The 12,737-nt window shown below is 60.6% G+C and overlaps 1 protein-coding gene across 5 annotated transcripts in view; it reads right to left on the reverse strand.

Annotated features, from left to right (window-relative positions):
* Positions 1-2,824: 2,824 nt before the first annotated feature.
* Positions 2,825-12,737, reverse strand: part of ASIC1 (acid sensing ion channel subunit 1) — a 19,494-nt gene continuing 9,581 nt past the window's right edge. For 4 of the 5 annotated variants that reach the window (XM_057385204.1, XM_057385206.1, XM_057385202.1 and 1 more), the window contains exons 4-12: positions 5,752-5,902; positions 5,148-5,275; positions 4,825-4,975; positions 4,688-4,744; positions 4,454-4,607; positions 4,277-4,368; positions 3,735-3,814; positions 3,552-3,656; positions 2,825-3,359 (exon numbers count right to left, since the gene is read on the reverse strand). In XM_057385204.1, the coding sequence (XP_057241187.1) occupies positions 3,255-3,359; positions 3,552-3,656; positions 3,735-3,814; positions 4,277-4,368; positions 4,454-4,607; positions 4,688-4,744; positions 4,825-4,975; positions 5,148-5,275; positions 5,752-5,902 (1,023 nt within the window). In that variant the 3' untranslated portion in view covers positions 2,825-3,254. Of the gene's footprint in view, positions 3,360-3,551; positions 3,657-3,734; positions 3,815-4,276; positions 4,369-4,453; positions 4,608-4,687; positions 4,745-4,824; positions 4,976-5,147; positions 5,276-5,751; positions 5,903-6,625; positions 7,515-12,737 lie in introns of those variants that run through there. The other variant, XM_057385207.1, reaches the window with a different exon arrangement.

A 12,737-nucleotide genomic window follows, 5' to 3' on the forward strand; every position in this document is an offset into this window, starting at 1 on the left:
GGGGGTCCCAGCACAGGGAGGACGTGGAGCTGCTGGAACGAGTCCAGAGAAGGCAGAAATGATCAGAGAATGGAGCARCTCTGCTGGGAGGAAAGGCTGGGAGAGCTGGGATTGTTCAGCCTGGAGAAGRGAGGCTCCGAGGTGACCTAATTGTGGTTTTCCTSCTTTCCCCTGCTCCAAGAGTTTGGTGGAACAGCTTTGGAAATGCCTCCCCTGCCCAGCCAGGCCAGCAGCACCCAGGACTGTGGGATTGACTCTCAGCTCCTGTTTCTGACCGGGAATTCTGGCCCGGGAGGGAATGGGAATGGGAATCTCGGGATCTCCACAGATCCCCAATGCGCTGGATCTCTCTGGATCCTAAACAGAGGATCCTGCACAGTCTGAAGCGCTGGATTCCAGCCGGGATAGTGTTCCCAGCCCTCTCCTGCAGTCCCACGATGCTCCAATGGATCCCGATGGAACCCCTGAGCCCGCAAAGCGCAGCTTTTCCATTTCCCGTCCCTGAGCCGCTCCCGGTGCAGCGTTCCCACGGGAATTGCCGGGGACACCTCCTGCGGGTGCGCCCCGGGCTCCGCTGGGCTGGGATGTGACAGATGGACGGGGTGACCCGCTCCCAGCACGGCCAGCAGCTCCAGGGAGGGGATTACAGCTCCGGGAGCCGTGCCGGCAATGGCTGTGATTTATCGGCTTCATTAACGCCCTCCCGGCCCCGCCGTTCYCCTGCAGATCCCACCCCCTGGCCTTTGCAAGGACGAGAGCAGAGACTGCTCTCGTTGAGATGCAAAACGCTGCTCTGCCATTTGCAGGAGCCGCAGGGACACGATCGGAGCCAAGGGACGGGGGAAGGGGTGGGGGTTGGCATTTCAGTGTTCCCWGCCCAATCCCACTCCCTATTATTCAGTCTCCATGGAGTCCCGAGGGCTTTTTTTGGGATGCCCGGTRTTGGATCTGCTCTGTTGTTACTTTTGCTCTTTGTAGCCGGCAATTTTTAGCACAAAAGGTGCGTTTATATTTGGGTTGTGCTCGCAGGGCCCCTGCCGGGGTTAGGTGAACCCAGGTGAAARTCCAGCTGGTGAATCCTGCTGGACCTCAGCTTCATCCCAAACCCCAGAGGTGCGGGAATTGTCGGGGATTAACAGCTCCGTGTGCTTTAATTCTCCTCTCCCTGCTCGGGAGCAGAGTCAGCTCCCTCCTGCAGCCCTGCATCCCTTGGGATGAATTCCCAAGGCAGGGCAGCGAGGCTGGAGCTCAGCTGGAGCACCCAGGGAAAGGCTCAGCTCAGCTCAGCTCAGCTCAGCTCAGCTCAGCCTCAGGGGACATTCTGCACATCCCAGGCAGCACTAAAGTCTGGCCCAAAGCTTTTTCCTCCCCATCCCTTTCCCTCAGCTCCAGGAGCATCCCAGGATGAGGCCTTCCCCTCCTGCCTCCCCAGGGCACTTCCAGCAGCTCAGCAAGAGAGAAAGGCTCGGCGTGGGGGAGTTATATCATTTATATCATTCTTTATATCATCGTTAAGAGTAGCAGGTATTGATGTACAATGCATCTGTCATCTTATTGTGCTTCCTATGAAAATGTGTGTACATAGTACAGATACCGGAGAGAATTCCACACTTTATACACTTGAAGGCATTCAGAGATCAGTAACAGAAAAAAAAAATGGCACAAGAACAAGGCCTAAATGCTACTGGATGGGTATCTACACTGGTATGATGCATATAGATATATATATATATATATGTACACATATATATATAGTCATATATATTATATATAAGAAATATAAAATGCCGATGACATAATAACAAAAAAAGCATTTTGTTCAACAGGTGAGCCTCAAGGTCAAATCCCAGCCCCATCTTTAAAAGCTTGCATGGGAAAGAGAAAGAAAGAAAGAAAATAAATAAATGAAAYGCGATGAAACATTAGGAGAAATCCATAAGAAAATTTATGGACGTGGCCGACCCGTCATCTTTGGGCGATTGCTGGATACAAAGGACTGACCCCCAGTTCCTAATTTTGGTCAGGAAGCAAATAATAAGAATAAAAATGACAAGAACGAAACCAAAAATGCAGTTTAGAAACAAAAATTACTAAAAAGACTTATTGCAAAAGCTCTTAAAGGTAAGTAGCACTTGGGCCCGGGTTGGGCTCTGGCCTGGGGGCTGGGAGGGGGTCTGGGGGGYCAAAYGGRGACCCTGGAGGGGAGTGTGGGTGCTGGCAGGACTGGGGGGCAGCAAATCGGTGGCCAYGGACCCCTGGCCAGGGCTGTGTCAGAGAGGGGCAGTGGTGACCCCTCTGGGAACCCCCAGACACCCCAAATTCCCGGGGGCAGCGGCTGTCGGGGGCTCCATGGGGCTGGAGCTGCAGCCCCAAAGCCCCTGTGAGCCCTGGGGGGGTTGGGGCTCCAGTGCCAACCAAACCCCAAACAGTGCCAGGGGTTTCTTTCTGCCTTTGTCCCCGAGGATGGGGACACCTTGGGGCCRCAGGGCTCCCTGGGGATGGCAGAACTGCAGGGCAGTGCTGGGGCTGGCCAGGCTGCCCAGAGCCCAGGAGGGGAGGGCAGCGAGGGACAGTGTGTCCCTCAGAGCTGAGGTGGCACCTCCCAGCTGAGCCCCTCGGGTGCTCCCGTGGTGACACCGGGGCAGGGGCTGAGGAAGACGTTCCGGACAGGTGGAGGTGCCAATTCCTCACCACACACCGGCCTGGGGCAGAGGCCATCTCAACCTGGGGCTCCCAACGTGCTGCCCCCGTGCCAGGCGTGCCCTCACCAGGCGTGGGGAGCCCAGCAAGCGCCGGCCGAGGCGTTGGGGTCGGATGAGCATGGAGGACAGACGGAGGACAGACGGAGGACAGACGGACAGGGCTGTGGATGGAGACTGCGGCCGAACGGCTGCTTCTTCTTGGCTTCTGGGTTTGAGTTAAAAAGGCCGAGGGGAGCCGAGGGCAGGCGGGGCAGGCCCGTGCCCCAGCCCAGTGTGCGTGTCACTCCCGCTCTGCGGGACGGCCGGGCTGCAGCGTCCTCGAGTCTCTGAAGGAGCAGGGCGGGCGCAGAGCAGCAGCCGCGGGGGCCGCGCCGGGGTCTGGCATTGCCCGACCCCACTGCCCGCCCCGACATCCGAGGCCGTCGCTCTTGTCCGTGTCCCACCGTGCCGAGGAGCAAAGGGCCCCTAGATGTGTCTCTCCGCTGGCGCCGGCGGGGAGAAGGGCAGCTCTCGCAGGGCTTTGGTAGCTCAGGTTGTACATCCAGACGTCGGTTAGCAGGTGAAATCCTCAAAGGTGCCCCGGGCCGGGTGGTGAGGTAGGATGTTGGCTGCGTAYGTCATGCCTGCCGGGTGCCCCCGTATGCTTTCACAGGGATTCTGTGGGATAAACGGGGTGTTGGGGTCACAGGTTCCATCCTGGTCCCTGCACAGACCCAGCTCCATCCCCCCCATGCCATCTCTGCCCCGTCCCTGTGCCCCTTCCCCAAGCACTCCCCACAATGGTGACTCCAGGGCAGTCCCCGAGCTGCAGGAGGGGACAGGCAGGAGGGGACCATGCCCGGCACTCACGTGGCGCTTCACGTCGTCCATGCTCAGCGCGACGCCCTTGTCCGTGTTGTTCCTCTTGTGGTTCTTGCGGCACTTGCCCCGCCGGCACAGCCGGTGCTTGATCACCTGCCAGAGGCAAATTCAGCACCGTGGGGCTCACGGGTGGCACTGTCCCCTGTCCCACACGAGGAGACCCTCACTCACCTCGTAGGCGTAGTCGAACAGCTCCAGGACTGTGAGGATGCTGGCCCCAATGAACAGCCCCATCTGCCCCCCGATGTCACCTGCAGAGGACAGGGAAGCCATCAGGGTGGCCTGAGTCCACAGCCGGGTGGCAGAGGGAGCAGAGAAAGGGGCTGAACTCATCACTGCTGGTGCCTGGTTATGGCAGGGGGGTGCCCAGCTCCACTCTGCATTGTTGGCTTTGGGAACAGGGTCAGGGTGACAGGGAACCCTGGCTGGGGACTGTCACAGGGTTCCCCGGCTCCACATCTGCACTGTTGGCTTTGGGAACAGGGTCAGGGTGACAGGGAACCCTGGCTGGGCACTGTCACAGGGCTCCCTGGCTCCACATCTGCATTGTTGGCTTTGGGAACAGGGTCAGGGTGACAGGGAACCCTGGCTGGGCACTGTCACAGGGCTCCCTGGCTCCACATCTGCACTGTTGGCTTTGGGAACAGGGTCAGGGTGACAGGGAACCCTGGCTGGGGACTGTCACAGGGCTCCCYGCAGCCACCACCACTCACCCAGCAAACCGGCCACCTCGTACGCCTTCTTCTGCTCGATCGTCTCGTAGTTCAGTGCTTCAAAGAAGATATCCAGCACCAGGATGTTCTCCCTGTGCGGGGCAGAGGTGGCATCAGGCTGAGGTTTGGGACGGAGGGAGCATTCGCTGCCCCTCCTCCGCGGCCGCAGCGCGTTACCCGATGTACTGCTCCGACTTGTTGTACTTCTTGGCCAGGTACTTGGCCGAGGCCTTGCTGGGGATCTTGACCATGGAGAGCTCTTTGCCRTAGCGAGTCATGTTGCAGGGCATCTCGCAGATGCAGTACTCATTGTCCTTCTCCACCAGGAAATCTGTGCAGGGAGAGAGGGCCATGGAGAGCTGGAGAAACCCCGCAGGCGCAGCTCGGTCCCGCGGGGCCGGGCAGCCTCACCTAAGGCYGGATCCGCGCACTCCTTGTACTGCTCCGGGGTGCAGTAAGGGGCATCGCCTGCRGAGACACAGAGCAGATTTTCCAGATGGGACCASGCTGGAGGKCTGGGCTGGGCTGGGGCYGGGCACGGGGCTCACCTGGCATGTGCACCATGCGGCAGTTGCAGTTCTCCACCAGGTAGCGGGTCTCGCAGTCGATCCGACACGCCGTGATGCTGTAGGTGTCATAGAACTCCGAGTCGCCCGCCATGGCCTTGCAGTCACCCCAGGGAGGTGGAAGGTAGATGAGCTGGAAGGGGTGAGAAGCCAGGAGTGAGGAGAGAAGCCCCCAGCCCCTCGTGGCATCCGTCCCCAGGGCCGGGTCCCTCTCTCCATCCACCGTGGGGATGGTGCACAGCGAGGAGGCTCCGCTCCCCCGGCACGGGGTGGGGAGGAACATCCCAGCCCTGGCCAGTTCCTACCCGCTGCTCCTGGCAGGACACGAAGGTCTGGAAGCCAGGAGCCACCCCRAAGCCCAGCTGGTCGATCAGCGGGGGCTCGTCCTGGCTGTGGATCTGCACCTTGATCCCGGCTTCGAACGAGGTCTCGTCTGTGCAGAGAGAAGCGGRGTGAGCACGGCATTGTCCCTGCTCCCAGGGGCTGTGCTGAGCCTACTACAAGGGACACCACAACTTGTGCCTCCCACGCTGCCCCTGGGCCGAGGCATTCATGCACGTGTCCGTCCATCTGTCCATCTGCTTGCTGCACCCTGTCCTTGCCCCCTCCACCCCGACCCCCCTGCTCYGCACCCGGAGTGTGGCAGGGAAAGCGTTCGCCTCTATTTATAAACAAGTGATGGCTGTGTGTCTAAACGGTGGGGAGTTGCCATGGCGAAGAGCAAAGACAAGGAGGAAAAGGGAAAGAAAAGAGCAGAAGTGATGAGAAATGGAAGGAGGGAAGGGAAGGGAGCCTTGGGGATGTGGATCTGTGTTCTGGGGATCTGGGAAGGGGCTGGGGGGGTGGGTAGGGATTGAAGAGCACCCAGGAGTTGCTGGTGACCGAGTGCCCTGCTGGGAGGTGAGTTACCTGTTTCCCCCCACACGGGCAGGTACTCGTCCTGCTGGATGTCCAGCATGATCTCCAGGCCATTGCCAGTGCCTCCCTTCATGGTGATGAGCCGGGGTTTGCCGTCCTGCCCCGCGTTGAAGGTGTAGCACTTCCCGTAGCGGGTGAAGACCTGCATGAGAGGAGACGCAGGGCTGAGGCTGAGGCTGAGGTCCCTCCGTGTGGAGGCACAGCACAGAGCCAGGAGAGCGTCCCAGCCCCAAAACTGAGCCATCCCAGCCATCCYGGGTCTGACCCGAGCTCCTGACCCACGGGATCTCTCAGTGTTGGAACTGCTGGAGGAGGAGATGTTCCCACACGGATGGACTCAGAGGAGACGCTACAGATTTACAGCACCTCGGCCCCACAGAGCCCACGGCAGCTGTGGCTCCCCGAGGTGGTGGCACTGAGCCTGATGCCTGCCCTGGCACCTCCTCCAAGCCCTCCTCCATCCCTGCAGAGGACAGGGCTGGACGGTGTCCTGGACCCCCCTGCYCCTCCTCGGCCTTTCCAGCTCTCTCCTCCGGCCGCCGGCACAGCCCCAGCACCACAGAGCCTCTGCCAGCCTGGGCAAGGGCCATGCAAGGGCAGTGGGCTCAGAACACACGGTGCCACACAAGCCCTGATGCCACCAGGACGGAGGTGTCACCTTTTCTGCAAGCACAGCCCCGGGGTTGCTCTCCGTGTCCCACCAGCGGGTCTCCACAGCCAGCACCGTCCCCAGCTCCGGCAGACGGGGCTGAAATATCAGCCTGTCCCTGAGCGAGCTCCAAGGGCAGCGTCACCAGCCGTGCCTGAGCCAGCACAGATCAGCTCCAGAGCTGCTCCCCGGCCGGGCCACCCTGGGGCTACTCACCGGAGCAAAGTCCCCGGGGCCGCAGCGCTGGCCGCGGTAGCTGCAGCTCAGCAGCATGTCCTCCAGCTGGTGGCAAGTGCGGTTAAAAAACCCGTACAGATTTAGGGGCTCGTCCTCCTCCCAGGGGCCGGGCCGGGCCGGGGTGAAGCCCAGCTCCATCCCGGGCTCATAATCCACCAGGGGGGCCAGGTAGAGCAGGTCCTCGTGGCTGAGCTGCGAGAGCCGCACACGGTTGATGTTGCAGAAGGTGACGGCGGGGAAGGTCATCTCGGGGCTGTCCTCCTCGCTGAGCAGAGTGACGTGGTGGTACTCCAGGTAGTAGGCGATGCGGTCGGCCACCTGGTAGAGGAAGACGGAGAGGGAGAGGAGGAAGGCCAGYGCCCACAGTGCCTGCCGGGCGCCCAGGCTGCCCTCCACGAAGATGTGGCTCAGCCCGTGTAGGGTGCAGCTGCTGGCAAAGGCCACGAAGTCTGTGGCTGCCCCTGTGTCCTCCTCCTCCTCTTCATCCTCCTCCTGCCCATACAGGAACTCGTCTGCTCCATCTTCTCCCTTCTCAGCGGCTGCAGAATCTTCCGGTCCGTCCTCACTGGCGAAGGAGACGGTGCAGAATATCTGGAGAGGCATTGTCCAGCCTGGGGGTCCCGTCTGTAGTGTGGGAGTCCTGGCTCTGGTGTGGGGTCCTGGCTCTGGTGTGGGGTCCTGGCTCTGGTGTGGGGGTCCCGTCTGTAGTGTGGGGGTCCTGGCTCTGGTGTGGGGTCCTGGCTCTGGTGTGGGGTCTTCAGTGAATTCCTCGGGGGAGAGGGGCTGGGGGAGAGCAGGGGAGGAGGAAGGGGCAAGTTCAGAGAGGAGAAAGAGAGAAGGGCAAAGGAGTGAGGCGAGCGGGAGTGAGGGAGAGGAGCAGAGGGATGCTCAGAGGGGCCGGAGCCAGGAGAGTATATCAGGAGCAGGAGGAGGGGAGGAGGAGCGAGGGGCGGTTCCCCGGGCCCCCCGGGACGGGCCGGCTGCGGCTGCCAGGACCGAGCACAGACATCGGTGGCTCCAGAGGCGCCGCGGGAGCTSCCGGTGCTGCCTGGGGGCCCGAGGGGCTGCCAGGCTGGGGGTACACGCTGTGTTTGGTGGGTTCAGGTACCCGCCCCACTCCGTGCCCTCCATCCTTTCATGGCAGGGCCCTGGCAGCCCCAGCCCTGCTCCAGCCAGGCCCTCCCCGCTGGGTCCCCGGCTGTCTCCAGAGCCACCATATGCCGGGCTCTCTGCGCTCCTCCTCAGGGCAGCTGAGCCAGAGGTTTTCCCAAAATGCTCGTGATGCTGTCCTGGTTCAGAGCTGCTCCAGCTGGCTGGGAGGATGCTGTGGTGTCCTCATGGAGGCTCCTACGGTGCTCTCTCTGCCCTGGCAGTGCCCATCCCTGCGGGCTCTGGTGTGTCCACGAGAGAATCCAGCAAATCCAACATTCTGAGTGCTGTGAGGTCTGTCCTCCTCTTGGTCTCGGCAGGATTTGGGTGCTGTCCGGGCAATGATTCCTTCTGCAGAGCCCACTCAGTTCCAGGTGTCCCCTTGGGATCCCCGTGGGGCACAGGGAGCCCCCTCTTTGCTCAGGAACGGTGTCCAGGCCTGGTGCTGCTGCAGCAGCCGGGCTGGGGGTCCCGGGGAGCAGCTCTGCTGCAGGATGGGTGGATGGAGSCGGCAGCACAGGCATCTCCTCCCTGCGGCAGCGCAGCCCCTGCTCGCGGTTTGTGTTTCCCTGCACTCAGCACTTTGTGAAAGCATCCAGAGACCACAGAGCAATCTCCAGCCCCATCCCGGCACCGCTGGCCCGGCAGGAGCATCTCAATCCGGCAGTGCTTGGATGTGCAGGGGCTGGGTGGGAGCTCTGGGCTCCTGCCTGGGTGAACAGTTCACCCCAAACCCTCAGTTCAGCTGTGGTGCCTCCTTCCCTGCACACCCCACGGGATTCCCGATCTCTGAGCGCATCCCAGAACAGATGGACACCAAAAACTGAGAGAACAAATCAGTCAGGAACCCGGTACAAATCTGATCTGATACCAGCACGGTTATCTGCGATGAAGTGGGCATTGGGGATCCCTGCCAGGGGCAGTGATCCATGAGGTGACAGCAGATTGTCCCATCCTGGAGCTCCCCAAGCTCAAAATTCCCTTCAATAGGGCCCTTGTGTAAGAGGYAGATGCCACTTGGGGACCTGAGAGAAAGTGTGGATGACCTTGGGGATGAGAGCCAGAGCCACGGGATGAAATTTCATCAAGCTGAGAGCAAGGTCACACCTTTTGGGAGCATCCCAGAGAGKCTGAGATGAAAATTCCTCCCGATAAAGAGGATCAGGAAGGTGGATTGGATGTCTGGGGGCTGTCAGGAGGACATGAGGGTGAGGTCACAGGGGTCCTGTGCCTTTGATGGGGATGAGCTGCAGGGGCASGGCTGGGCTGTGACAGCATCGGGGATGCTCCTGGAGCGGCTCTGGGAGAGCTGGGCTGGTTCAGCCCTGTGGGAGCAGCCTGGGAACAGCCTGGGCTGATCCCACACAGACTGGCGCTGGAGGATGCTCCTGACAGGGAGGAGCAGGTAGGAGCTGGCGGAGCTTGGGCTGGGATTTCAGAGCTCCCGGCTCCGAGTTTCTGTGCCATGGCTGGAGCGGGGAGAGAACAAGGGAAGCGCAATTGTGGAATTTCAGGCTGAGGGGGTTGTTTAACCCCGGCAGGGCTCGCTCAGGTGAGCAGCACTGCCCGGGGCCATCAGCCAGTCCCGGATGGAGCTTTAATGTGTCTTCTTGGGAGCGATTGCAGCACGGAGAGAGAGAGAAAGATGCTGTAATGAAAACATTCCATCATCGACTGGGGCCATTAACCTGCTTCGCTCGGCTTAAACAGCTGGCGGGGAGCGCCGGGCTGGTTCCCTGCAGCCCGGGGGGAGRACGGGCACGGCCCGGCTCCGGTTACCGGCACTGGCCCAGCTCCGACACCCGAGCCGGGCTGAAGGTGACCGGGAATGGCCACAGCCGCCAGCACGGTGGCACCGGCACCGAGGGGAGCGTGTCCTGACCCCCAGACTGGGGACAAACCGCGCCCGTGTGTGGCAGGCAGGAGGGTGCCGTCCTGGTTTGTGCGAGTTTTGGAGATGCTGGAGGAGTCCTTGGGCTCGTTCCARCTCCTCCCTCGCCAGCAGTTATTTTTACCCTCTCTCAGGTAAAGCTTTGGCGGGGGCGAGGGACGGGGGATGCTATAATTAACCGTGACATCARCCCCCGTGGCGGGTGCTGGGACGGTGCCGCCACACCCGAGCGGGCGCTGGGACCGGGGATGCTCCGCGCCCTCCTCCCCGCCGCACCGCACAGAGGGACGTGGGATGGCAGAAGGAGAAGGAGAAGGGCTTTTCCTGCCTCCAGCGCCGTGTTTGCCGCTGTCCCGGGGCGTTTCGGCCCCGCTCGCTGCTCTGCAGCTCCTCCCGGGCCTGCGAAAGGAGGTTCCCCGGAGCGGGGGAGCACGGAGGCGGCGGGGGGGGAGCGGGAGCGGGATTTGACGGCAGCAACAGCACATTTCACAGCCTGTCACGCTTTAATGGCAGAGGAGATCAAAGCCGGGATGGAGTTATTCATAGAGATAAACCAATCCCCGAGGAGGCGAGGAGAAAACAACATTGCAAGCTCTGTTATCCCAGGTCCCCGAGCCCCGGGGAGGCTGTCGCAGAAAGCGCCCCGGGAGCTGCACCCGCTCGCTTTTGTGATGGGCACTGTCCGATCCTGCAAAGACCGAGTGAGCCCTGAGGGTGCCCGGAGGTCGGAGCCGGCTGCTGGGAAGGGAAGGGATGGGATGGGATGAGGTGCAGCCCCACGGTAGCCGGAGCAACACGTGGGGTGGAATTTGGGGTGGATGGAGACCCCTCAGCTCGGCTGTCCCGCTCCCACCGCGCACACGAGCGAATCGAAAAGGAGTAAAATGAGGTTTCGCACGTGTCTTGGCCCAGGGATGTGCCTGGCAGCTCCCAGAGCTGCCAAGATGGTGGTGGAGGCACCGGCGGTGCTGCCACCGCCGCTCCGGGCGGGATCAGCCGCTCTGGGACGGCTCCAGGGCCGCAGATCCCTCCCTGACCCTGGCGAGAGACAGAGCAGGGGCAGCCAAGCAAGGTGGGATTGCCCGGGCGGGCGGGATCCGTGCCGGGACTAATCCYGCACCCCTTATCAGATGCTGCCACCTTGCCTCGGCTCGCTCCGCCAGCCAAGCCGGGCGCAGCTTGTGTTATCCGGCCCTTTATCCCCCAGATTAGACGCTTCACAGTGGATTAGCATGTCACATTCTAATGCAGAAAAATTGATGATTAAAAAGGAGTTTTTCCTCTGTATTATTCCCCACCTCCGCCTCCTCTCCACCCCATCCCTGCGGGCCCAGGAGCCCCAGCCGGGGGATCCGGAGTCGCATCCTTGGATCAAACAGGAGATGGTGGGGAACACGGAGCCAAAGGCGCTTTTTTCACGGCTGTTTCTGGTTGCAGGGTCCRGTACTCCGGGTCCCTGTGCCATCCCATCCCCGTGTTCCCGGCTGCAGACTCAGCACCTGCAGCCCAGGACTTTAATAAAAAGCACATTATGGTGAGTAATGCGCTAAGTGGACTTCATTATAGAGCCAGGGCCTCCCTGGATCCCGTTGTTCCATATGATTTCATATCAGATGAGCCTTATCTCCTCTCCAAACGCTTCCATTTAAACTCTATTAATCTTTCAAAGCTTTCCTGGGCAAGCACTTCCCAGCCAGCSCTGCCGAGTGCCGGTGCTGCTGCCCTGGGCACTGCAACCACGTTTGCCCGGGGTTTTGGGGGGCTCAGCGGGGACCCCCCCGCAGTTGAACGTGTCCCCAAAACCTCGGCTGTGCCGCCGCATCGTCCTCGCCGCGATCTGTTTACGCTGCTGTAATTGAAGCGGTTTGTCCTGCTGAGAGCTCCCCGGTGATTTACCCGCGGGCGGTGTCCCTCGGTGCCGCCGAGGGGTCACCAGGACTCTGCCGGGACACTGAGGACGCTGCTGAGGTGTCGCTAATTCCCGTGCACCCGGGATTATTCCTCTGGACGCTGATCCCAACGCCTTCCCGTGTTTTCTGCCGATCACGGATTACCCGTAAACAGGTTGCGATTTTTTCCGACATCCTTCACAATCGCTCAGACGGTTCGTGAAGGCAGATTGGAGCCGGCGGTTTTATCGCAGGGGGGGAAAACCCGCCGTATTCCGGTCTGGTTTCCTTGCTGTGCTCGCTCGCTCCGGCTCCGCACGAATCACGCTTTTCAAATCTAATCTCATCCGAGCGGAGCACTCACACAGCCCCGGCTCTGGAAGAGTGTCCCTGTCCCTGCTGGGAGAGCAGGGGTTTAAAATCGCTGATAAATCAGAGCGTGGGTGGGAACACCCTGCCCCAGCTCCGTCCTTGGGGTAAGAGCCTGGCTGCAAACACACCAAACCCTCCATACAGAGAAAAACCCTCCAAAAAGAAATAATTGGTTATAATATCCAATTGTCAGGGCTGTATAAATAAATAAGAGCTGATGAGGAGCTCCTTGAGGCCTGGCTGGAGCAGCAATTGCAGCGCTGCCTCGGGAGCCCCGGCCAAGCTCTACAGGAGATAAAACACACGCGGCTCTGAACAGCCAGAGAAATTCAACAGCCACAGAAATTCAGCTGAGGCAAAAGGCCATGAGACAGTTAATTTCCCACTCTCCCTGTGGAGATCTGTGGCTCCAGAGGCTCAGGGGACCTGCCCCCTCCACCCCGGCTTCTCCCCACTTGATATCAGGCARAGAGGCAAAATGGCACCAGGAGATTCCCAGGCAAATCCTCTGGAATCCTCAGAGGGCGCCTTGCTCAGGGCTGGGAAAAACACCAAAGGGAGGCTGAGGGGAGCAGTTTGGAACCCCTCATGTGCTGYTCTTGTCCAGGACTGTGCCTCCAACCTGTGCATCCCTTGGGACACACGTGCCCAGGGTGTCCTCAGCTGCCACATCCTCACATCCATTGCGGTCGGATACCACTCGAAAACCTTCTCATCTCTTCCAGCAGCCACAGATGCCATTACARCTTATTAATAATCATTAATAATTCATTTGTTAATGACTCCTTAT

The sequence above is a fragment of the Malurus melanocephalus genome, unplaced genomic scaffold, assembly GCF_030028575.1.
Source record: "Malurus melanocephalus ecotype Western Australia unplaced genomic scaffold, MMel_1.1 scaffold_798, whole genome shotgun sequence".
Lineage (NCBI taxonomy): Eukaryota > Metazoa > Chordata > Aves > Passeriformes > Maluridae > Malurus > Malurus melanocephalus.